At 35.3% G+C, this 24,963-nt stretch overlaps 1 protein-coding gene across 5 annotated transcripts in view; it reads right to left on the reverse strand.

Moving 5' to 3' along the window:
- SLC35D4 (solute carrier family 35 member D4) overlaps positions 1–24,963 on the reverse strand; it is a 35,033-nt gene that overhangs the window by 7,813 nt on the left and 2,257 nt on the right. The window contains exons 2-14 of one of the 5 annotated variants that reach the window (XM_026699301.2): positions 22,927–22,973; positions 21,466–21,543; positions 17,375–17,456; positions 15,587–15,664; positions 14,971–14,996; positions 11,825–11,876; positions 11,320–11,368; positions 10,757–10,802; positions 8,656–8,691; positions 8,030–8,064; positions 5,831–5,900; positions 3,410–3,503; positions 69–1,726 (exon numbers count right to left, since the gene is read on the reverse strand). In XM_026699301.2, the coding sequence (XP_026555086.1) occupies positions 1,703–1,726; positions 3,410–3,503; positions 5,831–5,900; positions 8,030–8,064; positions 8,656–8,691; positions 10,757–10,802; positions 11,320–11,368; positions 11,825–11,876; positions 14,971–14,996; positions 15,587–15,664; positions 17,375–17,456; positions 21,466–21,543; positions 22,927–22,973 (717 nt within the window). In that variant the 3' untranslated portion in view covers positions 69–1,702. Of the gene's footprint in view, positions 1–68; positions 1,727–2,777; positions 3,208–3,409; positions 3,504–5,830; positions 5,901–8,029; positions 8,065–8,655; positions 8,692–10,756; positions 10,803–11,319; positions 11,369–11,824; positions 11,877–14,970; positions 14,997–15,586; positions 15,665–17,374; positions 17,457–21,465; positions 21,544–22,926; positions 22,974–24,963 lie in introns of those variants that run through there. The other 4 variants (XM_087931168.1, XM_087931167.1, XM_026699300.2 and 1 more) reach the window with 4 other exon arrangements.

A 24,963-nucleotide genomic window follows, 5' to 3' on the forward strand; every position in this document is an offset into this window, starting at 1 on the left:
CTTGGAGCAGCATAAGAAAACTATCTGCTTAATTCCATTGTAGAAAAGAACACTTCTGTTATTTTTACTTATATTTGTATAGCCACCCGACTGACAATAAACTGACTTTGGGCATCTTACAGCACTTTAAAACAAAACCCACAATATTTATATTATGGCTCTATTGATGTGCATTAAAGATATTTATGCTTATTTTCCACTTCCATTTTAAATTCCAGTCTGTTATTGAGATATCAAAAGAGGGGGGCAGTGCTCCTAAGCCCGATTTTTTTAAAAAGAACAAAATAAACAGCTTTGTTGATCCTGTTCCGTTTGTCCCCACAGCTAATTTTTTAAATTCTGTCACTTGCAGTATGTCTGCTGTTTCTCAGATGATGTAATGGAAAAGCAAAAAAGAAGAAAAGAGGGAATGGGGGTTGTGTTATGTTTCATTTTTCTACAGAAAGATTGGCAATGCTAGCTCTGTGTTGGAGAACTCATTTCTTGCCTAGTTGTTTTTAAGGTTTTCCACTGCAAATCAACAGCTGGTCAATTTCTCCTGAGCCTGGGACTGGCTTAAGATCTTGAGCTCTTCCTTCCCAGAACTGGGACCCTTAACGTGGCATTGGCCCACGTTTTCAAGGTGTTACCAGGCCGGTTTGTCATTTTAGATATTACAGGCAGCTGTATGTGTAAATACAGTTGGGATAAATTAATTTCAACTTTTTTTGCAGCCCAAGTTTCTGTATCATGTACGTTAAGTCAGCTTGCTCGGCATAATTGTTTTATGTTTAATTTTATTTTGTGTTTCTTCCCTCAGTCAGCTATTTTTTTAACCAATCTGACTACTCCAGGCAGAGTCCTGGCAGTATTAATAATTTCTCCAAAGGACCACTAACACAGATATGACTCTGTTTTCCTTGCTCTGGCCTATTTTTATCCCTTTATCTTCCCTGTCCCATAGCTTCTACCAAATACCTATTTCTTCCCACTAGAATTGTACCAAGAAACATGAAATAAGGACAAGTTATCAGATAAAATTTGGAATCAAGGACAAACCTGAAAATCAAGCTATCCTGAAAGAAACTAAGCTATTGCACTGAATAAGAATGGAAACTGTACTTGTGACATAATACTATGTAATTTCAGTATATTCTAAAATCTGAACATTTGTCAACATTCAATCATCTGGCATATGTGTTTGCAAATTATTCCCAGACCAATTCTTGTTATTATTTTCTCCTTTACTGTCCCCATGAATCATTGTTTAGTTTATACCAAATGACTATAAATAGTGTAAGAGAAAGACTAAATAAAAACCTTGGTTTGCCAAGGTGGGCTCAGGAAAGTATTATACAGAGAATAATTCTTAATGATTTTACAGATTCTGGAACTCGCTCATATTGTTTTATTAGGAAATAGAAGTAACATTTGAAATGGTAAAGTGGAAGATGCATTACAAATATAATAATGTTATGATTATGGGTAACTTGGCAATGCTCTATACTTTTCAGCATTTTATACAATCTGATGTAACCAGAAAGGAAGAAAAATTCACTAGCTCCTGGTTGCTTGGTGATGGAAAGGACAAGATTGCTATTTCACTGTAAATGTTTATTATATTTTGATTGCATTTGCCTTCTATTGTAGAGTTCATGGCATGAAATGAAGGTTCTTAATAGGACTTCCAAACCAGCTTAGTTTCAGCAAGATCATAATGCGTTCAGATCATGTTCTTAATTAGTATCTGCAGTGATTGACATGGATGAGAATGGCCAGTGTGAATGAACTGATTAAATTGCTTGCAACTCTAATTTATACCAAGGTAAATGAGGCAGTATTAAGACTAGGATGAAATATAGCCTATATTGCACTTACCATATTCTTCCTTAGATTGTTTTTCTATAGGTTTGAACTGCAAAAGCTCATTTTGATAGCTTAAATCTCATGAGAGAAATTGTACTTTTTAATGTATCAGCATTAAAAAAGAAATCTAATTATATCAAACACAAGCATTATCGAGATTATTTTGAGGAGTCTGCATCAATTTGAGTGCTGAATAATTAGTGCTGGGTGCCTCAGTTATCATGTCATCTCTATGGAAACAAGCAAAAAGCCTACATTTATAGCTGCAACAAGTCCCTTGTACCAATGCCCTCTATATTAGACATCTTCTTCAGGTATTAGCATTAGATGAAAATTGAATCAGTTGGCTTTGGGTATGCCTTAGGACCAATGTTCACTATTATATTCAGAGATCACAGTGACCTTTTCAACACCTAGTTAAATGGAATCAGTTGCTGTTGCCTCTATCTTTTTCTGTTATAATCATGGGGAATATTTATATTTTCATAAATCATTTTTGATTGAAGAAAATGTCAGGCAATCCTTGAACAACAGGTAGTTTTGTGCCCCGTGTATATTATGTTCACAATAAGCTAGCCTGGATCATGAATGAACAATAATCCTTTCATTCTCCCACCAGAAAAATAAAAGAAACGGCTAGCCTTCTCCTCTACCACCAATTCTTATGTTATCTCTGTTTATATTTGATCACATTTGCTTAGATGTTTGAGGAAAAAAATCTGAGAGGCATATAAAAGTCATAATGAGGCAAGACTAATTACAAAAAAAAAACAATAGCCAAATATCCCTGCATATATCAGCTTTGTGATAACACAGCAGTAAATCTACACGCAGAATACCTTTTACTAAGCTTTATGAATGCTAGCTTGGCAGCAAATTTATCTACATTTTTTTTTCTCTTGCATTATTAATGATGCCCAGCATTCTGAGTGGTTGTAGGAAGATGCTTTATACATTTGAGCATTTTATACAATAATATTATGTAATATTTCTTACATATGAAATATGTAACCGGAAAGAAAGAAAAGCCACATGACAAAAAGTTAAGAGTCAATAGAGGATGAAGTTATAGTAGGACTTGCAATACCACATGGAAATTAAGTACTGAAATTAAGTATCAATTAAAGGAAGAGTGCACTGAAAAACCCCAATACTCCCATCGGCTGCAGAAGTATGACTGTGATTTCCAATGTAATAATACCATTTACATTGTAGATTTCAAATAAAACCCATTTTTTTGGTTTTGGGGAAAATGCTTAAAGAAGCATATGTTCTGTTCTACCAGACCTCAAAGAATTGCTACAATATTTAAAAAACACATAAAGTATATTTAGGGAAGATCTATATATCATTTGATGTAATCTGTGAAGGAGATGGAATTACATAGTGAGAAAAGACTGTCTTCTTTTTATTGTTTTATTGCATATTTATTACATTATAGAAAACAAATAATAGCCAAATACAATGGTATGTGAACAACAGGAACTAATATATTAACACTAATGACTAAATTAAAGAAAATGCTCACTTAAACTTTTGAGTTATAGAATAGTAATCATCTTACCTTTGCTAAGAAATTCCAAGCTAAATACTGTCCTGAGGAGATGCTGCTTTTAAGTTTCATAGTATATAAAGTCAGAAGAAATCCCAGAAGTCCACTGTGGTGGGTAGTAGAAAAATGTGTTAGTTAAGTTTTTGTGTTCAAATAAGATTCTTAAAAGATAACTTAATGTTTTTTAGAGATAAGCAACAACCCTATGTATCTATCACTTTTCCATCACATATGGAAAGCTTTAAACCAGCATTCTCAACATGATGTCCTCCAGATGTATTGGATATTATTTCTCACAATTGACCATGGCAGGCACATTAGTGAAAGATGCTTTAGAAATAAAGAATCCCATCAAGGAAGGCAGGATGATGAATGTTCTCCAATTCCTTCTCCCTTTGCAGGATCATTCTAATTCTGGAACAGATTGTGGTGGGAGAAATTAAGCTACAAAAAGAAAATCCAATCAGCAAAAAAAAAAAAAACCCCACTCTTCCTTTTTGCTGGCAGGAGCATCCTAGTGGCAGAACATGCTTAAAGATGCTTTGTTTGGTCAGGACAAACCCTGGGCCAGGATTCTGTAGGTAATACAGTAGTCTGCAAATCTTTAAACCATGGTGCAAATCTTATTCAGATATTCAGTTCACTGGGAGATTTTAGAGAGTCACTATTTTTCAGGAGGCAATTTTTGGAATATTAAAATCATGTCCTCTAAACCAGGGTTCCCAATCCCTGGTCCATGGCCCGATACCAACCTGCAGCCCACTGAGAACTAGGCGGCGCAAGCAGCAGGCGAGTGCATGAAGCTGCCTTTGTGCAAGCAGTGTACACGCCTGTGAAACTATCCGCTCGTGCCCCCTCCCACCAATCTGCAGAGCTGGAAAGATTGGGGACTGCTGCTCTAAAGCATCTCTCAGTGGCAAAAGACCAGAATACAAATGTGATGGTATGCTTCTGTACTCAAAATAAAGGTAGTTCTTGAATTACAATCACTTGTTCAGTGTGAATGGGACAACTCACCACAGCCAACTCACCATGGTCAATTTGCCATAGCCAATTTGCTATGGCCAATTCTCCACAGCCAACTTGCTGTGGGACAATTTGCGATGGACAACTCATCTTGGGACAACTTCTTGTGGGATAATTCAACAATTTAATTATTTAAGATAATTAAAATATTATTTTAACTTTTGCCCTTCACATTTGACAACCTTTCTTTAATGATTCTATTTGACTATTTCTTTGATATTGATGTAATTCTTGTCCTATAACGAGTTGTTCCATGGCAAGTTGGCCATGACGAGTTGGCCTATGGTTTGTTGGCTGCAGCAAGTTATCATAGATCATTCAAAATTACAATGGTACTAAATGAGACGTATAACCTGTCTGCAGAGTTGTGGCTGTCAAATTGTCTCAATGGTCGCATGATTGTGATCCAGACACTTGGTGTCCAATTCGCAATTTCAACAGTGTAGTGAAGCACCGTCATTTCACAATTTCTGATATTCCCTGGCAGCTTCCCTCAAGCAAAGTCAAGGGGAAAGCTGGCAGGAAGTTGGATATTTCTTCCACTGCTTTTTCAACTGCCTCCACTCCATCAGGCCTGCTTCTGGCATCCCCTGCAGTACCTGCAGCCCACCTAAACTCAGAGCCTGCCTGTAGTATTCCTCCCCACCTCCCCAGCAGCATTTGTGTACCACTGGCCTGCTTCTCTGTGACTCTGGCTTCTTCCCTCTTAATGACCCACCCAGTCCTACAGTTATTCCAGCACCAGGTCTGCAGGATTGCCATCATTAAGTGATGCAGTCACATAGCATTGCACTTTACAACCTACTGCTTAGCAACATAAATTCTGGTCCCAGTTGCCATCAAGACTAATAAATCTATTTTTAACTCAAGAGGTAGCTGAAGAATGCCTCAAAAATGTCAGAGCTGGAGAGATCAGCTGAGAAATCTCACTAACATTTAAAAAAATGGTTCAGTCTAAATAACAATACATTTTAGAAGCATGCTTCAACAAAACTGAAGGGACAAAATGATTTAAAAATTAACATTTACACTGCATCCTGTGGGTAACATTACTTTTGGACAGACACATGTTGGGATTTTGGTCTAATTCACTTGAATTAACTTTTCCTGCATTGATGCCTTTCTTGAGTGCTGCACTATTACTTGTATAATCCCCAGCAAAATTTTATGCAGCCTTTTGCTGCAAATGATCCTATAATTTATTCACATTATAATGTTTGGCATATTTTGAAGAAAACATTTGATTAAATTTCAGATTAGTATGATGCATCACTGGGGACCAATAATTGAATGCTTTGGACTATACTTGAGCCTAGAAAAAAAGAAGCACCTTTACCAGTCATCAACAATATAATACTTTGTTTCCCACCGATATCATAAGGTCTGGCTTGTAGTCTGAAAAGCTACCTGGCAAGGCAACTGCTGTGAAAGATGTAAAAGTACAGGAGTGGAAATTCCAAGGAACTGAAGAGATCACCTAAGAAATAAAATCGTATTTTTAGTTTGTTTGTTTTTAAATGGCACCAGTATTTGGTTGCTCGGTTGAAAAATGGACAGAACAGAGGAACACATTATAAAACTGGAACTGAATGGCTTGTTCTTGGTTTTAACATGATTTTTATCACTTCAGTAATTTGCCATTGCTTTTACAACATTTCATTCTCTTTCTCATCAGTCTGAAATCAGGTTGTAAAAAAGGAAGAATGCCCTTTAAGGAGTATGTTTCTACTTTAAAAATGTTTGTATTTTCCATGGAAATTCATGAGCAAGACTCCCATTTATAATTATGGCCGTTCAGGGAGTAATTTGTTTTCCACTGACTATATTAATTCTTTTTTACTCCATATAATGCCATAGGAAATACTTGCAAGCACTGACTATTTCCCTCCATCACCTTGAATTGTTGTAAAGAGAAGAAGAAACTGCAAAGATAGGGAAGAAGAAGATAGCAATTGGATTGCATTTTAGGGTTTCATAAAGGAGGGATACCTTGCACAAAAGAGGTGTTCTTCAATATCATTGCATGTTAAATGTATTCTATCTCCTAAAAATCAGAGATTTTTATGGTCTTTGAAGAACACAGTAGTCCTTGACATACGACCAGAATTGAGCCCAAAATTTCCAAGCAAGACAGTTGTTAAGTGAATTTTGTCTCATTTTATGTCTTTTCTTGCCCCAATTGTTAAGTGAATCACTGAAGTTGTTAAGTTAGTAACTTAGTTGTTAAGTGAATCTAGGTTCCCCATTGACTTTGCTTGTCAGAAGGTCACAAAGGGGATTATATAACCCCAGGACAATGCAACCATCATAAATACATGGAAGTGTCCACATTTGACCGCGGGGGTGCAGCAATGGTCATAAACGTGTGAAAAACAGTCATAAATCACATTTTTTCAGTTCCATTGTAATTTTGAACAGTCACTGAATAAATGGTTGTAAGTTGAGTACTACTTGTAATCAGATCCTGCAAGATTTACAAATTTCCATTATCTTCCCCTGAATAGCAGACCAGAAAAATGTATTAGTCATTAGTTAAGGAATTAGAATAAGTGTAAGAGTTTATAAAAAAAAGGCTGATAGACAATAGAAGTCAACTTATTTTGCACCTGCCCATGTTCTTCATCTGAGAGAATTGGGGTAAATAAAGCCTTGCCCACTTTTTGTTTTTCTTTTTTTTATTGCTGAAACAAGATTTCCAACTCTGTGTATTCTTTAAAGTGGCCTGCCTTAATATTTGAGGGAATCTGGGACATGCAGATTCAACAGATCTGGAGGGAAGGCCATGCCACAACAACTACCCTAGCTTGTTTTTGGATAACAGAATATCAGAGTTGTAAGGAACCTTGGAGGTCTAGTCCAACGTTGTTGGCTAAGAGCCATAGCAAACTAAACTAGCCTAACTTTGTAAACTAAAGACTTGTCTGTTTTTCCCATTTAATCGTGTTCAATGCTCTGAAATTGCTGGACATGTCCATGAAGTTTCCTTTTTCAGAAGTGATTTGCCATTGCCTCCATCTTAAGCCTCAGAGAAAATAGCTAGTCCAAGGTTATCCAGCAGGCTAAGGTAACTAGTCCCAGGTTACCCTCCCACCTAAGGAGGAACTAGAACTCGTAGTTTATTTCACAATCTTTGGAGAGGAGATCAGAATGTAAAAAACTAAATTCTGTGTTATAGTATGCTAGAAGTAAAAGTACCTTACTGGCAAATCTGAATTCTCTCTTTTCTAGACCATCAGTAGAAAGAAAGCTTGACTTGAAATTAGATGCAATCGCACACAATTTAAATTTTTCACATGAAGCTGCGTTGCAGTCATTGGCCTCAGCATCACACTAATGGTGCCCTCGAATGTGCACATGTTCACAATATCTGCTATCCATGTGCAGCTCCCAAGTCATGCAATATCAGAGCATCTCTGGATGCGATTTCAGGCTATTTTTGGATTAGCTAATTCTTTAAAAGGAATAGAGTCCCAAGTGTGTAAAAATGATTTGTATGTGTGGTTGAACACACACTCAAACTAAATTCTTAAGTAGCATGCTTAACGAAATAATATATCTGAAAACTGCACATACACATATACTAATAATAATTATTGATATTTTTACCTGTTGGGTGGGATGCAAACACCAACATCACCACACTAGAAATAAAAGATGCAATTATAAATTTTAATATCTAGTAGATAACCCGTTATTTATTACAATACACCTCTTTAATCTAAGACTATTCCAGAGACCTTTCTCAATTCATCTAAAAATATTCTCAAGATGGCTATAGATTCTTTGGACTATCTTCTGATCCATCTGGGTACGAGAATTCTATAAATACAACATGGTTCTATATTTGTGAGTCTAAGACTGCAGATGCCCACTGAAAGACATTTGTTACAAATGTAAGCAGCATTCCTGAATGTTGACACAAAAATATCATTTGTTTAGATCCATGTGATTCTCAGTATAGATTCCACGGAATGTGGAATAATTGCTCTGGGGCATCACTTTATATCACATTCAATTCAAAATGCAGTACTTTTTTATAATCAGCTGAAATTTGTATACGAAAATTACTTTGGTGTTTCCTTCAAAATCTAACTAAGTAAAAATAGAACTAAATAAGATGAATGAGCAATATAAATATTATAGGTAATAACTTAACATTCAACTTAATATTCATACAGTTATGAAGAGATGGTAAACATTCCATATTTTTTCTTAATCAAAATATAATGTACCTGAATGCATAGTTTATGTATTGTTGTTCAGAGATACTGAGGGGGGGAAAAAAGAGCCAGTTACTTTAATGTCAGAACTCTGCCAAAACAATATTAATAATTCCTTAAATAATTAGATACACAAACATACACTTACACCTTACGGTACTTTTATTTGCTCTCAATTATGAGATTTCTTGAATCTGATTTAGGCGGATCCTTTAATCTAACATGTTAGCTTGATTGTATATTGTGTGACATCTAGAGATGTCTTGGAGATTAAAATGTTTCACCAAAGTACTTAAATACAACACATAGCTAACAAGAAGTGGCAGAAGTTTAATAAAGCTGATCTTCCTATCATTTCTGTGATAAGATGACAGAAATTGCTGGAGTAGTGTTTTTGGTTCCAGAAAACTACAGATCAGGCTTTCCCACACATTTTTCACACTCTGATCTAAAACAAGCATTTTTGCCTTCATATTAGAAAATAAGATGTTTAATAGGTCTGTGTTAGGAATTGAAATATATAAACCAGGATAGACATTTAATACTGTCTCTTTGAGCGAATGATGTAATTGTAATTGGGTGTGGTTCCTCAAACGGCCATAAGATGGAGCCAGAAACATGGTTTCCACTGTTGCTAGATGTTGCTAGATGTTCTGATGTTCGATGTTGGTTGGTTTGCATTTTTCCCTATTGACTGTTGCTGATTGTCATTCTTCTTGGATTGCTGTAAGTCTGTTTACTAAATTGTTTATGATACTGGTCTTTGTTATTTGGATTATCCCTGGACTGAAAACTGACTGCTTTAACTGTGTATAACTTGGACTGTTTGTTGGACTTTGATTAACTGTTTACTGGAAGTAAAACCTATATTTTACTATTCAGTGTATCTGTATGCTGGTTGTGTGTTATTCAACATCAGTCTCACTACGCTTCCCTGAGAACACTCATTCTCCTAATGGGGAATACCTCAACAGTCTGTGGAATTTGAAAAAGATTGACGTTGTTTTCAAAGATTGTCTTCAATCAAAAATATAGCCATCTACAAGTTATGTATCTATATTTCAATTACATTTTCAGGGAGTAAACCAATTATTTATGGAGTCCTGTCTTATCTCTGTACTTTCTGTTGCCATTGACTTTGGCTTGAGAGATGGACAATTGATCTGGATAAGCAGAATGCATCTGTTGAAAATGTCCGCCTATTATAAGATGTAAAGGGAAGAGCTTGATGGAGGATGTTCTTTGTGCAGACTCCTCTCTTTTGGAAGATTGTCTCCAGAAGCAAAGGTGACTCCCATGCTCATTACCTGAAGGCAAATATACATTTGGTATTTTTTTTTGTAATGTCTTTGGGTGGGGATTGGTTGGAGTTAATGAAGTTGGTGTGGTTGTTACTGTTTCCCATCAAACTATATATCAAATATTATGTTTTAAACCTGTATACTGCCTGGAGTCCCTCCGAACAAAGGCAATCGATAAATTTTATACATAAAATAAATCTACTAATACCTTCTGTGCTCTAAAGCTTATTTAATTGCCATAATGAATGATAAGAATCTTCTACTGACCAATATTTCCATTCATTACATCTGTTTCTAATAATGCTATTCTTTCAAACAAGGTTTTTCTAGATATGTTGGGACCAAAAGTAATTTCCAGAATTTTAAATTACTGCTGGATAAGTAAGGTAAAGTAAAGGAGTCCCTGCAGATTTTACTCCAGTAGTTGTTGCCCTTTTTAAGTGGTGATGTTCATCTCAATTTCAAGGCCATGGAACCAGCACTGTCCAGAGACGTTTCTGCGGTCATGTGGCCAGCATGAAATCTCGAAGCGCAGTTACCTTCCCACCAAAGTGCCTATTTTTCTACTGGATAGGCTGGCTAAGAAATTCTGAGAATTTTAGTTCCAATACATCTTAAGAGTATTAAACTATGGAAAGTTAGCCTATACTTGTAGAAGACAACCATCAATTTCTTCCTTCTGCCTCCTTATTTATCCTTATTTGTCTTATATTAATCATTTAATATGAAAAGCTAAAGAACATATTTTTCTCCTTCTCCAGATCAGGTAGCATTATTTTAAATATTGCATATTCAGAAAAAATATAAATCACCTCAGAGAATTTGGTTTCCACAGCTTGTAAAAAACTTTGTAGGCCCCTGTGAAAGAAAAAACATAAAGCCCTAATACATTTTCCATTCTCCGGTATAGCTAGTTTTAAAAAGGGAGACACAGAGCTATGGTTAAAAATTTGTTCACCTGTATAAAAATCCAAACTTTCTACAACATCAAAGCCATTTCTGCTTGGGTTGCATTTTGTATTTATAACAATCATTTTTCCTACCTAATACAGATTAAATTTATTTTCCTAATTCTAATTTTTTTTTGCCTATGTGCTGTGATCTCCCACTTGATTCTGTTAATTTATTTTTCCATTTTCACAGTGCTATATAATTCAGTGTAAAGTTGGAGCAAACATGGATCTTTGGAGAGGAGAGGTTAGGAGTTTTCTATTCTACGATTTTCTATTCCAGGAGAAAGTAAGAAAGACCATGCTTATGTAAGCCACCAGATACCATATGGAGTAATGACAGAAAAGTGAGATTCATAGCAAAGAGGTGCTAGACATAGGCCAGAAAGTTGAATAATTTATTTGCTAATTTATTAAAAACTTACCAACACATAGTAGGTGAATGAGGGCCCAAAAATAGCCATCTATATCAAACTGCAAAATAAAAGATCAAAGTGCCCTTGTTTCAAAATGTGACTGTTACAGTAAGGAATACTTTATTAATAAAAGCATCTTATGCATCACCTCATCACAGCAACAATCTTCTAGTTTTCATACCCAATTATATAGAAAAAGCAAAACCAGCAACCTCATCTTTGGCCAAGTCTACTAATAAGCAAGTCGAATATATTCCTAAAAGTTAATTCTAAAGAAATATTAAGAAAAAGGTAGTGAAATGCAGTGGGCGGACATGCATGCTGACTGGAGAATATTCTGGGGTCGAAGTCCACACATTTTAACTTGCTAAAGTTGAGATACTCTGTTCTAGGTGAAATACTCCTTAGTTCAAAACCACTTAGTGAAGTTCATTCTGTCATTATTTCAGGCATTTGTTACAAGAGAGTTTGTGCTTTTCATACCAAGTTCAGGATTTCTTTGAAAACAACTAACCTGTGGGTCATTGAACAGAAGCCCTCCTGCAGCCACCAGAAGAATCAGCACTCTGCAATTAAAGATTAAAAGGGCACTTAGCACCAGACTTTTCAAGAAATTATACGTTTCTATTTCAAACTGTGGTTAAAAATAATATATACTTTTTATGTTAACATTTGCTCTTTCTTCCAACAAGATCAGAAAGTGCATATGTCACTCCTGCCACGGTTTTTTTTATTCTCATAATAATCCTTTGAAACCGTATCTGGTCCAAAATCTCCAGAGAACCTCATGGCTGATCAGAGAGTTGAGTGCTAGTTTATGTTGCTTTTTCAAAAGGCAACTGGACTGGTTTTTCCCCCTGAGGAAGAGAATCTCCACAAACACAAGTGCTAATGTATTAATTAAATCAGCCTGGCTTCAACCTTATATTTATCATTGTATATTATTGCTGTTGTTGTTGTTATAACACAGAAGCAAAAGTTGGACTTTGAAGAAACAGGACAGGAATTGATGCCTTTAAACACCTTTGACCTTTTAGTGTTTTGCAGGATTCCTGAGAATAGCGTAGATTGCCAAGGAAACAATTTGACCGAATCAATCTAGAGTTCTTACTTGAGGCACAAATAACCAGAATGAAATAATTGTACCTGGGACGCATTATGCCAAAAGGTTCTAATGCTGGGAAAGATGGATAGAAGGAGAAGTGGAAGACAACCAGCAAGGTGGATGGGTTCCATTACAGTGGCAATAAGTGCACAGAGGTGATGACCTCTATTTTTTTCATTTAACATAACATAACCCTAATTTTAAATTGCTTGATAGATTGACTTGTTTTAAAATGGAATGGCTTTTTACTGCTCCTCTGACTACCATAGTTCTTGTGTTTTATTTTAATGTCACTTCTAATATTTGTTTTAGAATGATTTTATTATGTACTGTATGTTTTGTTGTCTGGAGAAAAATTATTTGAAAGACAGCTGAAAAATTATATTTAAAAAAACAAACAGATGGGAGTAAAAAAGAATGCCCTGATCGGATATTTAAATTCTATCTTGACAAAGAAATCTTCTTTCTCACCCAGACTCCCTGTTTTCCCCATCTCCTTATCCTCCTGCAATTTATTTTTGAATGAGGTAAAACATATACCAACATATACCAGTACAATGATGGCATGGGGGAAAAAACTGTCCTAGTGTCTAGTTCCGTGATGGCGAACCTATGCCATACGTGCCGGAAGTGGCACCCAGAGCCATCCCTCTGGGCATGCCAGCTGTTACCTGGTGCTCTTTTGGGTTCTGGCATGCACGCATATGCGCGCACCGGAAAGCTAAGCTTCTGGTTTCCAGTGCTCCTGGACGCATGCAGCGAGGGCGGCTCTTCTGGTTTCCGGTGTATGTGTGTGTGTGCGCGCGCGCTCCCATTTCAGCATTCAGTGCTGAAAAGGTTAGCCACCACTGGTCTAGTTGTTCTGGTATGCAATGCCCTTTAGCATCATATTGAGTGAAGAAGTTGAAATAGTTTATGCCCAGGATGTGTGGGATCTGAAGATATTTTCACAGCCCTCTTTCTGCCTTGTGCAGTATACTGGTCTTCAGTGAAAAGTAGGCTGATAGCAATTGTTTTTTCTGCAGGCCTAACTATTAACTGAAGTTTGGTTGCAGTGCCAAACCAGACAGTTATAGAGGTGCAAATGACAGACTCAAATCATTCCTTTGTAGAACTGTATCAGCAGCTCCTTGGGCAGTCTGAGCTTTCTAAGTTGGCACAGGAAGAACATTCTTTGTTGTGCTTTTTTAATGGTATTTTTGTTGTTAGGTGTCCATTTTAAGTTGAGATAGTATAGAGCCTAGAAATTTGAAGGTCTCTACTGTTGATACTGTGTTGGTTAGGATTGTAAGAGGTGGTCGTATTGGAGGGTTTCTCCTAAAGTCTACCATTATTTCTACGGTTTTGAGTGTATTTACTTCAAGATTGTTCCCGTCGCACCACAAGGCTAGTTGTTCAACGTGCCGTCTGTATGCAGATTCGTCATTGTCTTGAATGAGACCAATCACTGTTGTATCATCTGCTAACTTCAGTACTTTATCAGAGGGATCTTTTGAGATTCTGTCATTGGTGTGTGTGTGTGTGTGTGTATGTATATATATATATATATATATGAAATGGAGAGAGTACACAGCCCTGGGGGCTAGGGGCTGTGCTAATTGCACAGGTATCTGATGTGATTTTGCTTAACTTCACCTGGCTTCCTATCTGTTAGAAAGCTTATGATCCACTTACAAGTAAGGTCAGGCACGGCTAGTTAAACCAGTTTAGTTAGAAGAATATCTAGAATGATAGTATTGAATGCTGAGCTGAAGTCTATAAAAAGGACCCTTGCATAGGTCCTTGGAGATTCAAGATGTTGTAGGATGTAGTGCAGAGACATATTATCAGCAATAGAAAATTAAAGAATAGAAAACTTATTACTAAACCACCCTATCAAATCTTGACAGGTGCAAATGCAAATTGAAGCCCAATTATAATCCTGAAAAAAGAATGTTCTGAAAATATTTTTAAACAATTGTATTTTTGATTATAAACACTATGTACATTGGTCATAGATTTTAACAGGATTGTGATTTAACTAAGTAAAATACCACATACATTGCAATCTACATAAGGTAGGTCTCAATTAGCGCAGTTAATGAGTTTCACAAAAATGACTGCATTATTCGAATTTGCACTATTCAAAGTGATATTTCTATCACTTTGCTATGCTGATTGGAGAATTCTGGAAGTTGAAGTCAACATGTTTTAAAGTTGCCAAGTTTGAAAAATACTGTTCTGATGTACTGTTTTCCATTGAATCATCCTTTTCTCCATTTTGCACATATGAAGTTGAGCAGCATCTAAACTCCAACTTCAATTGCTCAGGTGTTTGCCTCAACTGCACACACATTAATCTTGCATTAACTAAATTTTGAGTTGCATTAAACATGATCTAGTATCAATTTACAATTCACACTAAACTGAGTATTGCATTATTCAAACTCATCACAACCTACCATATAATATATGATGAACACTCCTAACTCTTTATTAAATAAAGGATCAACTGTTCAGGTACTGTCTCTGGGAATTCCATACATTTCCATGTTAGACAAACATTGGAAACTTACCTGCAGAGTTTTAGGGAAGAGTTCTGCTGTTAAGAAAAAAAATACAATATCAAAAAAAACCTCACATTCAAAAACGTGATTAATGAAAGAAAACTTTACCATACATTTAAATGTCACCTGTTTTCTGATGGAATTTCAATTATTGTGATTTCAATAATATAAGTCCAAACTTATTTTACCTCACAATCAGGAACATCTGCTAAGCTATGAGAGCAACTAGTTCAAAGGTTACAATTTGTTCAAAGATTTCAGGCTGTGTTTCCTTAGCATTGACTCCAATATACTGGATTAGGCATCCAGTTGTCTATAGATCGTATATATCTCTTAAACTTAAAATAATCTCTAGTGATCCTATATATCACAATTCCATATGCTGGTAGCAAACTTTCTATCAACAGCTACCCAAACAAATGAAAGAGAATGTGTTCCCTCCAAAGATTACATACACATCCCAAATTGTGGTAATAGAATGCTTAGCAGATGCAAAAGTATTGTATTTAATCTGTTTGCATGTATGAATGTCTGAAATATTTAGCCTAAGAAAATATAGATAACAAAGGGACTACAGAAACCTGATATACAGGGGTATAAGGGCTATTTAATTAATTTTCCATACCTCTTTCTGCACTGAGACTTCCACTCCATAAAATATAACATCTGCAGCATTGTGTAAGGTAAGAAAGATAGGAATTGGCTGCCAGGAAAGAAAATGGGACCAACAAAGTTAGCATTGCAGACCCTATAAATCAAGCTGCCATCACTTTCTGCCCATCTGATGGCACTAAAATCAGACACTTGATAGAACCTCTCAGAAGCCTGCCTCCATCTCTGAAAGAGATGGTATTATGACTATGTCAGCAGAGGCATTGATAACCTGAGTCACCAAAAAGGAGGGAGGGAATTGTATATGCAGATTTTTCCTGTTAACTCATTTTCTTATTCCAAAAATGGAATGGAAACATGGGAAGTTTGAAATACTGAATGTCTAGACAAATTAACTTATAAGAAAATCTTTTTGGATACGAAGCCTCTTTGAAGTGTTTTTCAATATTTTGACTCTAGCAAATGTTTTCAATAGACAATTTATTTGTTCTAAGTTAACTGAAGATACAAAGCATGTTCAGGAATGAGTAAATCTAAGAGATCACCGTTACAAAAGTTTTATTTTAATTACCTGGGAACTTGTAAGAACCAGTATTGGGGAAAAAAGGAACAAGGCACACAGATAACAAGCCTGAAAGAATTAGGAAAAGAAAAAAAAAACCCAGCTCACAGCTCCACTGCTGGGCCTGTTGCCATATTTGTTGCTGAGAGAGAAGGAAGATCCATGGCTAAGCATGAGTTTTTTGAACTAGAGCACAATGAAAGGAAACACTAGAATAATGCTATCCTAGGAAATCTGACATCAGAATTTACTTTTTTTTCCTTTTCTGCAGCCAAATTAATATATTTACGTACACACACCTTTCACCTCCCTTATGCTATTGGCTCTTCATAGGGCCAAGAGAAATGTTTTTCTGCCAACTATGGCTCCAGATTGCCCAGCTCAGCTAACTTTCACCAGATGTTTATTGTCTTTGATTGTCATTTTTAGTCCTTTTAGTCTTTAGGAAAGGAAATTATGTTGGACCGATCAATTTCAGTTCCCATCTCTCCAAATCCCACATCTGATCAATTCATCTCAGCCAGATGAGGATCCACCTCATTACAAACCTCAATTCTTAGACAAAGGAGAAACAAGCAGGCCAACATATGTCCTTAGGCCCTCTTCTGACAGCAGTATTCTGAATAATATCGGTGATATTTCAACTGTAGAAATTACCTTTGTGATTCTCCTCGGTCTGAAACTCAGAATCCTTTTATTGGGCGGGAAGGGGGATAATGAAAGGTTAAAGGAATTAAGAAGAGGGCAGGAATTTGGGCCCAGTCCAATGTTTACCTTCATGTTTACATAACTTGGTACACAATTCTATATGAGTTGTTTGTAACTCAGATGTATGTTTTTACTTAAGACCAAACAGCCAGGTTATAAAGATGAATTTGACCAATTTATTGATGGAATTATTTTCAGTTATTATGTGTATTGTGGTAGCAACCTTTTGGGCACTACTTTATGAATGATATTTGACTGAAGGAATATCTTTATATTAATCCATGCCAGACATATTCAAAACTTGCAATCAAATTGCACAGATTTTCTGCAGAATTGGAAGTTAGAAATGGAATTACTGACTGTGTACTGCTTGTGCAGTAAGCTTTATTATGACCTCTAGAATTATCTATTAAATTTTCAATGTTCGACATGTGTCTTTAACTATGGTAATATTAATTACTTCAACCTTGTATGACATTTGCAGTAAAACATTAATAAAAAGGCATGCCAAATACTATTTGAATATCTTACCAATCTAGATAATGCCCTGGAACCTGAATAAATAATACCCACAAAAAGTGCAGAAGCTGGAAGCCATGATAATACTTCAGACCTGTAACAAATCATAATAATCATCATCCCTCATTTATGTTCATATCAGCAGATTCTATTTATGAAAAACCTCGAGGGTATCCTTTTCTTCCTGAATAAAAATAATTTCAACCAAAGAAAAATGCAAGCATCACTTTGATTAGATGAGAACAAAATATGTGAAGTTAAAATAAGTCCAAGTAAGTATGGTATCTGAATACTTTTGTAACACAAAAATCTGTGTCTGCATTTTTGATAACCTTATTATAAGTATATGTATGTGTGTATGCACAAAGCGTGACTGTATTCAAATGGCCTTATTAGTATTGATGTCATGTTTTGAAAGGTGCCTTAAAATGTGTTTTCAAGAACACTGTAAGCAGTGTATTTATAAAAATACTTTACCTTATAGTAAGAAAAAGGGCAAACTGTTTTAATAAAATAAAAACATTTGATTGGTATTTAATTGTTGACCATACTGAAAGTACGTATGATTTAAATCCAAGGGGGATACATTAATCCAATTTAGCTGATTTCTACCTGATTTATAATTTAAATTATTCATTAACATATGCTGGAATCTCTTGTTACTCTACATCCAGATAAGGCTAACTATAAATTTGAATATTTATCATCCCTAAGGGCATTGGTCCAGATAAATTTCCTTAGGACCAATCTAGCAACAGTAATTACACAGTTGTTAAAATCCAATTAGATGACTCCTTAAAATCTTCAGAGTCATCTGAGCTGGGAGAAAAATAAAGCACCAGGCTTGAGATCAAGACCTCATAGAGATCACTGACCACAGTATGAAGTTTTAAGAATCCTTGGCCATATAAGAAGCAATGGAAAAGGGCACAAAAGTTGTTCCCATGATGTAACAACTGAATTCTGTACTGGCAAGAGGGGTGGAAAGAATGTCTACAAGTACAGGAAATGCTTTAGCATTTTATGGGCCAAACCATACAATGGTGAAAATCAGAGTCTGCTATAATGACTACATACCGTAGAAGCTGCTCTGGGCTGTATATTTTTAACATGTAAGGAAGAAATATGTAACACTGCACAAGCAGAAAGCATCACTGTATCAGTGACTTGGGGATGACATATCAAAACTGCAGTTCCATTTTTACTTTCTCAGAATGAAACTTGCCAAAAGCTGTTCAATGAAAAAGTCAGAAGCATCAATAAAAAAAATCAGTACTAACAAAAAGGAATTCCAGGCTTCCTTTGTTAATGAGCTTAAAAGCCAAGTTCATTTGGAAACTAATTAAGGTAGCCATATAGGTGCCTGCCTGTTCATTCAGAGGAACAGAACGGAAAGTTTCAAAGAATATACCTATGTAAAAGCAAACTTTCAGTTCTTGGATATTTCAATTCATGCTACACATAGAAAATTAATTATGAAATATTATAAAATGATCATTTTCAGTGTTATTGCAATTAACACAAAAAATAGTAATGTAAAAGATAATTAAACTGAAAATTAATTTAAAATTCACAATTCTCCCAATTTCACATTGTAGCTTAGAAACAATTATAAAATTGTGGGTTATAAAAGAGTAAACAAAATGTATGAAAAGAATGACATAGCAGTAGTCTTTTTTTTTTAAAAAAAAATCCCTGCATATATTAAAAGAAACACCCATCCAAATATAATAATTGCAATTCCAATGAATCAAATATAACATGAACAGAAATCAGAAAGTAAAAGAAATCAAAAGTGTCTCATTCAACCATTCCTCATTCATAATACCCCTAAAGGCAAAGCATGTTTTGAAAAAAGCAAATGGCAAAAATGGTTGAAGACAGGAAATAATTCATTGCTTGAAGACCGTCTCGGTCATTATGTTTGACATTTCTATATTCATTCTTCTTGAATTGGATTATCCAGTTGATAATGAGAGGGATTGTGGGACAAGACTGTGAAGGCTGTACTGTATGTTAACTATCAGACAGAAATATAGAAGATAGAATGCTTTATAGTATAAATCTTATAATTTACCTCCTATTGATTTTAACATTTTTATTAAATTAATCATTGTTAATGTACTCCTCGTAACTGAATTTGAACGACTGCAGTGAATGCCTAGTGGGAAAGTTTCTAAGCTTAAGAATTAAGACGGGGCGGACACCTCCTGCAGGACCCTGCCAACCAAAATAGGCGACGAGGGAGCCTCACACGCACTCCCTGTGGCCCATTTTCAGCCTCCAGAGCATCCTGCAGCACTCTGCCAGCCAAAAACGGGCCGCAGGGGGCCATGTGAGGCCCCCTTGTGACCCATTTTGAACGGCAGAGGAACCACGCGCTGGTCCTTTGATATTTCCAGGCTGGGCCCGCAGACTAGATCTAAGCACCCCACGAGCCGGATCTGATTCGTGGGCCTTGAGTTTGACACCCCTGGTCTAAGTCATTTATGTAACCATTTAATTGGATTACTGTTATACACTCTACAGAACATCGAGCTGCCTTTGAAGTCTCTTTAGAAAGATGTTAGTAAGCCTGTGCTGAGGAGTCATACAGAGTGCATTACAATGTATATTAGTTAAAGCATCTATCTCATGTGGAAGATTCACACAACATTTTCAAGGCTGTCTTCAACAACTATTGAAAGTCTACCTTTTACTATCTTTTTTGGTAGACAGGATTGCTTTAACACAGATAGGAAGTAAATTTTGCCAACTATCTCTGCTTTGCAAGTATTGGAAGTAATAGCCTACAAAGAATTTCATAGTGCTTTTGATAATCGAATGAAAAACTCCTCTTATGTATTATTTGCACGCTTGTTTGTCTTTAGGTTTAATCAAAAGTGATGTTGTTGACTTTTATTGTACACAAAGATCCTCTTCCTTACAGATCTGTAGAACATAGATGGTATTATTGCTAAACTATGGCATAACAGTCAGTATTTTTCGGCTTAAATTACACTGACATCTAGTGGGGTAAACCCATAGTTCCAAATCTAAAAAATTATAGTGAAGAAAACTATGAACAAAATGACTGGGATGTTTTGAAATGTAAGGGAACATCACCATCAAAAGGCATTGTGCAGCTATTCCAAATTGCACTATTTTTGCATAGAGTAAAACATGACAAAAACCCAGTGAAAAAAACACGAAAAAATTGTAAGAGAAGTACAAGTTGTCTAGGCCTCTTATAAACCCCTAAAATGAGATTGTTAGTTATATCAAGTCTGGAAACATCCAATGTTGTTGCTTCTTTTTTTAAAAACAGATTGCATTAGATTGTATAAGAATAGAAGTTAAACGTCTGCTGCACGAAATTATACTACAATTTAGTGTTTTATTTGCATATAAATAACCACCTACACCACCCATACCTATTTTTGTCAGGTACAACAAAAATAATGCTGATAGGAATCAATATGGATCCCTTACTACCTATAGAATGTTTAAAAATCTGAGTAGCTGGCTGAAAATAGTTTCATATTTCTAAGGTATCCAACATAAACGTATTTATTTAACATTAAATTTGATTTTCCTTTCCCTAGGGAACTTCATCAAATAATAACCCAAACTAATAAATATTGTGAAGAGTTTTTCACTGGAGGGCCTGGAAAGTTGCTGACATTCACACAGTGTTGATATGTTTGTTTTTAGGTCTAGATCACATCTGACATTCAAAAGCAGATTTTTATGGAGTTAGTGGTAGAAAAACACTCATGGTGCATATATCATGCAACATAATTGACCAAAATAGGAACTATGAATGTCATGAATGTAGGAGATAACTGTGTTAAAAGAGTCAAGATGGCAAGGCCGACATAATCAAACCTCTTTGTTTTTTGTTTTATTGCACATAAAACATCCCAATAACAAAAGCAAGTTAAAAAAATATCTTTTAAAAAAATCTCATTTCAGAATTTTTGTAATATTAAGGGAGGTGGAATGGGAATACAATCAAAGTATACAATAAAATAATATGTCTCTCAATGGATACTAATATAAATATTGTACTTCAGAGACTATTAACATTGGTTGGTTTATTTATGCTGCACTTTCACCTATACCTTGAACTGCTGCTGATCTCAACCCAGCCGATTTTCCAGGAAACATGTAACAGAATTCCACCAACAAGTGTCTGCCACCTGTATAACACATGTAAAAAAGTATGTTAAAAAAAAATCTGTGATATTTATAAGTTGTAACAGAGGCTTCTAGATTCTGTATAATGTATAGAATGCTAAATTTCAGTTTCTAGCACCAGAGGCTTTGTGTCTTTGTTTTTGTTTTATCTCAGAGTGTGTTGATATTGCCATTCATATTCATATTAGTTTTTTTTTCAATTATTTGGAAGCTTAGGAACAAAGTTATCCATCTAATTCAGTAATGTAGGAGCCCTTACGATGTTAGATAGGAGTCTTACCTAGGTCTGCACTGAGGTATTAGTGGTAGAGTGTGGACAAGTTGAATGGAAAGCACATGTTCAATAACGAGAACAAACACTTCAATAACCACTCCTTATCAAACAACATATGTTTGTAAATGACACAGAAAACATCTTTATATTCCTACCACATGCGATGAAAGACTGAGTCCTTTCTTCTGGGAGTATGTAGATTAAATTAAACCATGAAGTTGATACACTGGGTAAGTACTAACAAGAAATAAGCAGTATGAAGTAAGAGACTTTAGATACACAATGATAAATACATCTCAAGCCATTTTCATGTCATTTTTGTAAAGAGACACATGAGAAAAAGTCTTGTTTTATTCATTTTGTTAAGGTGCTGGATCTATTTAATTCCCTCTATAGTCAAACTGTTTACATCTTAAATATATACCAAAAGCTCTGTAACATTAAGAATTGATGGCTTGTTTTTCTTCTTCCCAATTCACATGTTTAACCACAAAGTGGACTTGCTTCGTTTGAGTTAAAGTATTATGAAAGGAACCATAGGCTTAGTGAATTGTAGTAAATCTAACAAACAGTGGCTTTTTAATGAACCATAATTAAGCACAGAGCTAGTATATCTGGGCTGCTACTGCTAGATAGTAGTAACCAAGTTAAGAGTTTTCTGTATCTCTGCTGCAATCTAGTATTGTTCAATTTTTTCAGCCCAGATATGAAACCATAGCTTAGTATGGTATGCAAATCATGTTTGCACATCACATCTACAGACCAGGATAGTCCTGCTTATTGCTGATCCAAAGAAGTGAAAACAAAGCATGTGTCAGCATTAAGTTGGATGGGGGCTGACAGCATGCACACATTATTCCCATTTGTTGTTATTACGATATCAGGATATCACATAATGATACAATATAATATAGCCTGGAGGGTCAGCAATCAGGCTTACTGATTGAAAATGTAGTCCAGAAGGTTACTAGGTAAGTGTAACACTGTAAGAGCTCTACAGGTGAGAAAAAATAGCAATTGCAATACATGCAGTACAAAGATTAGCTTCTCTCTGGTCCAATCCCCATTAATTAAATACTTCTTTTCCATGTATATATGAAATTATGCTTACCCTTGAAAAAGTGTTGGATAGGTGAATTTCAGGACAGATAAGACATACTGGAAAAATAAGAAAACACAGCTTTATATATTATCTATACACATGCATGGAATATATATTTTACAGAAATCATAGCATACTTTTATGACCCAATGGGCATCACAGGAATGTGGATCAGGGCATTCACACAAAAGAGCTGCCACTATGAGTATAGACAGTCACAACCTCCAGAAGGTTTTATTTGCCCCTTACCACTTTTATTAGTACTTAAGATGTTGTCCCCCCATAACTTTATTGAAAATTATATTATACAGATAAAACTAATAGTACAACCTACATAGTACATAGATATATTAAAAAGTAAAACATTAAAAAGTGCAGAAAAAAGAAGGGGGAGGAAAGAAGAAAAATAAGAAAAGGAAACCTCCTCCTTCATCTCCAGCAAATATAGTTGACATTAACAACTTATCACTATCTCTTAAAGTAAAAGCAACACCTCTTCATCTCATACATTATTCCAATTACTATAAATCTATCTCTAAAACTTCATCTCTCCACATTATTCAGCAAGAATCCATTAAGGCTTATCAGAAATAACATAACTATTACAAACTGTTTCTATGAAACTTAATTTGAATCCTTCCTTTCATATTTATCTTCATTTTTATTTAAACATGTACCCCCATTTCCTGTCTTCAATTAAACAAAATCTTTAAGACATCATCCAATCTTTGTTAAAAAAAACACATTAAACCAATCTGGTATTCTTTCTTCTTTCTCCCAAAAGTCTTTAAATTCCTCGAAGAAAATTCTAATATTTTAACAAATTCTCATGCTTTGTCTCTTCTCTCAAAATTCTTGGCATCTTTGTCAAGTCCCTTTTGTAATTCCAATGCAGCAACTTTTATTTTTTGTAAATACAATGTACAAAAGTTATCTACATCATTCTTCTGGTTTATTTGTATACTTTTTAAATATTAAATCATCATCCAGCTTCATTTCTAAATCATTTGTTTCCATTTCTTTCTTGTAAGCTATCATTTTCTAATCCATCTACAAGTCAATTTCAGTTTTATTCAGTGAGGTTTGTTCCTCTTCAGTAACATCTTTTAAATTCTCCTGTAGAGGTAAATAACTTTAAAACTTTCATTCATCATGTCCATTCAACAAAAAATATCTTTTAAGCTCATGTCCAATCTTCAAAGTCATATCAATTATTTTGAAGTATAAGAACAATTCTTTCTGTTAACTTCAAAGTTTTAAATCAAGCCCATCTAAGCCCTTAAACTATTTAAAACTTTCTAAAGCCAACATTAATCATCCTTTTGCTGTACATTCCAAAAATGGTTTGTTACGTACATTTATATTTTAGTTAAACTTCTTACTTTTAAAGGATTGAAAAAACTCAACCAAAAATGTCAATAACATTTCCCAGTCTGAATGTTCTCAATCTTTAAAAAGTATTTAAAAAACAACCAAAAGCTGAAACAAAATTAAATCCATAGTGATTAAGGGCTGAGCCCCAGTCAAATTTAAAGTTCATACAGGCAACATTAATGGCTTATAAGCACAATGAAATCTGGCAACTCCCAGCTAATTGCAAGCCAACTACAAAAAGCAATTCCTGCCAACTGCTCACAAAAAAACCCTAGCTGTCTGGAGTACCTATGAGTAATCTTGCAATTTCTCCTTACTCTGGAGAGATTTCAGCAGGGGTGGATTCTACAGGATCGGACCTATTGCTATAGCCGGTTGTTAACATTCTAAGCAGTTTGGAGAACTGGTTGTTAGAAGAAATTACTGGCCTAATCCTGTAAGGAAGGCAGGAAGGAAACATTCTGGTATTGCTTACAGAAACTGCCTCTCCGTTAACCCTTTTTACATTCTTGGCAGGACTAGACTTCCTGTCTCAGGAACTTCTCTGGAGTTTTTTTCCCCTCCTTTGCTGGTACTTTGCTTGTGTGGAGTGACCATTCAAAGTTACAATGGCCCTGAAAAAAGTGACTGTTTTTCACACTTACGACTGTTGCAGCATCCCCACAGTCAAGA

The sequence above is a fragment of the Pseudonaja textilis genome, chromosome 3 (genome assembly GCF_049901715.1).
Source record: "Pseudonaja textilis isolate UNSWEBS1 chromosome 3, rPseTex1.2, whole genome shotgun sequence".
In the NCBI taxonomy this organism is placed as follows: Eukaryota; Metazoa; Chordata; class Lepidosauria; order Squamata; family Elapidae; genus Pseudonaja; species Pseudonaja textilis.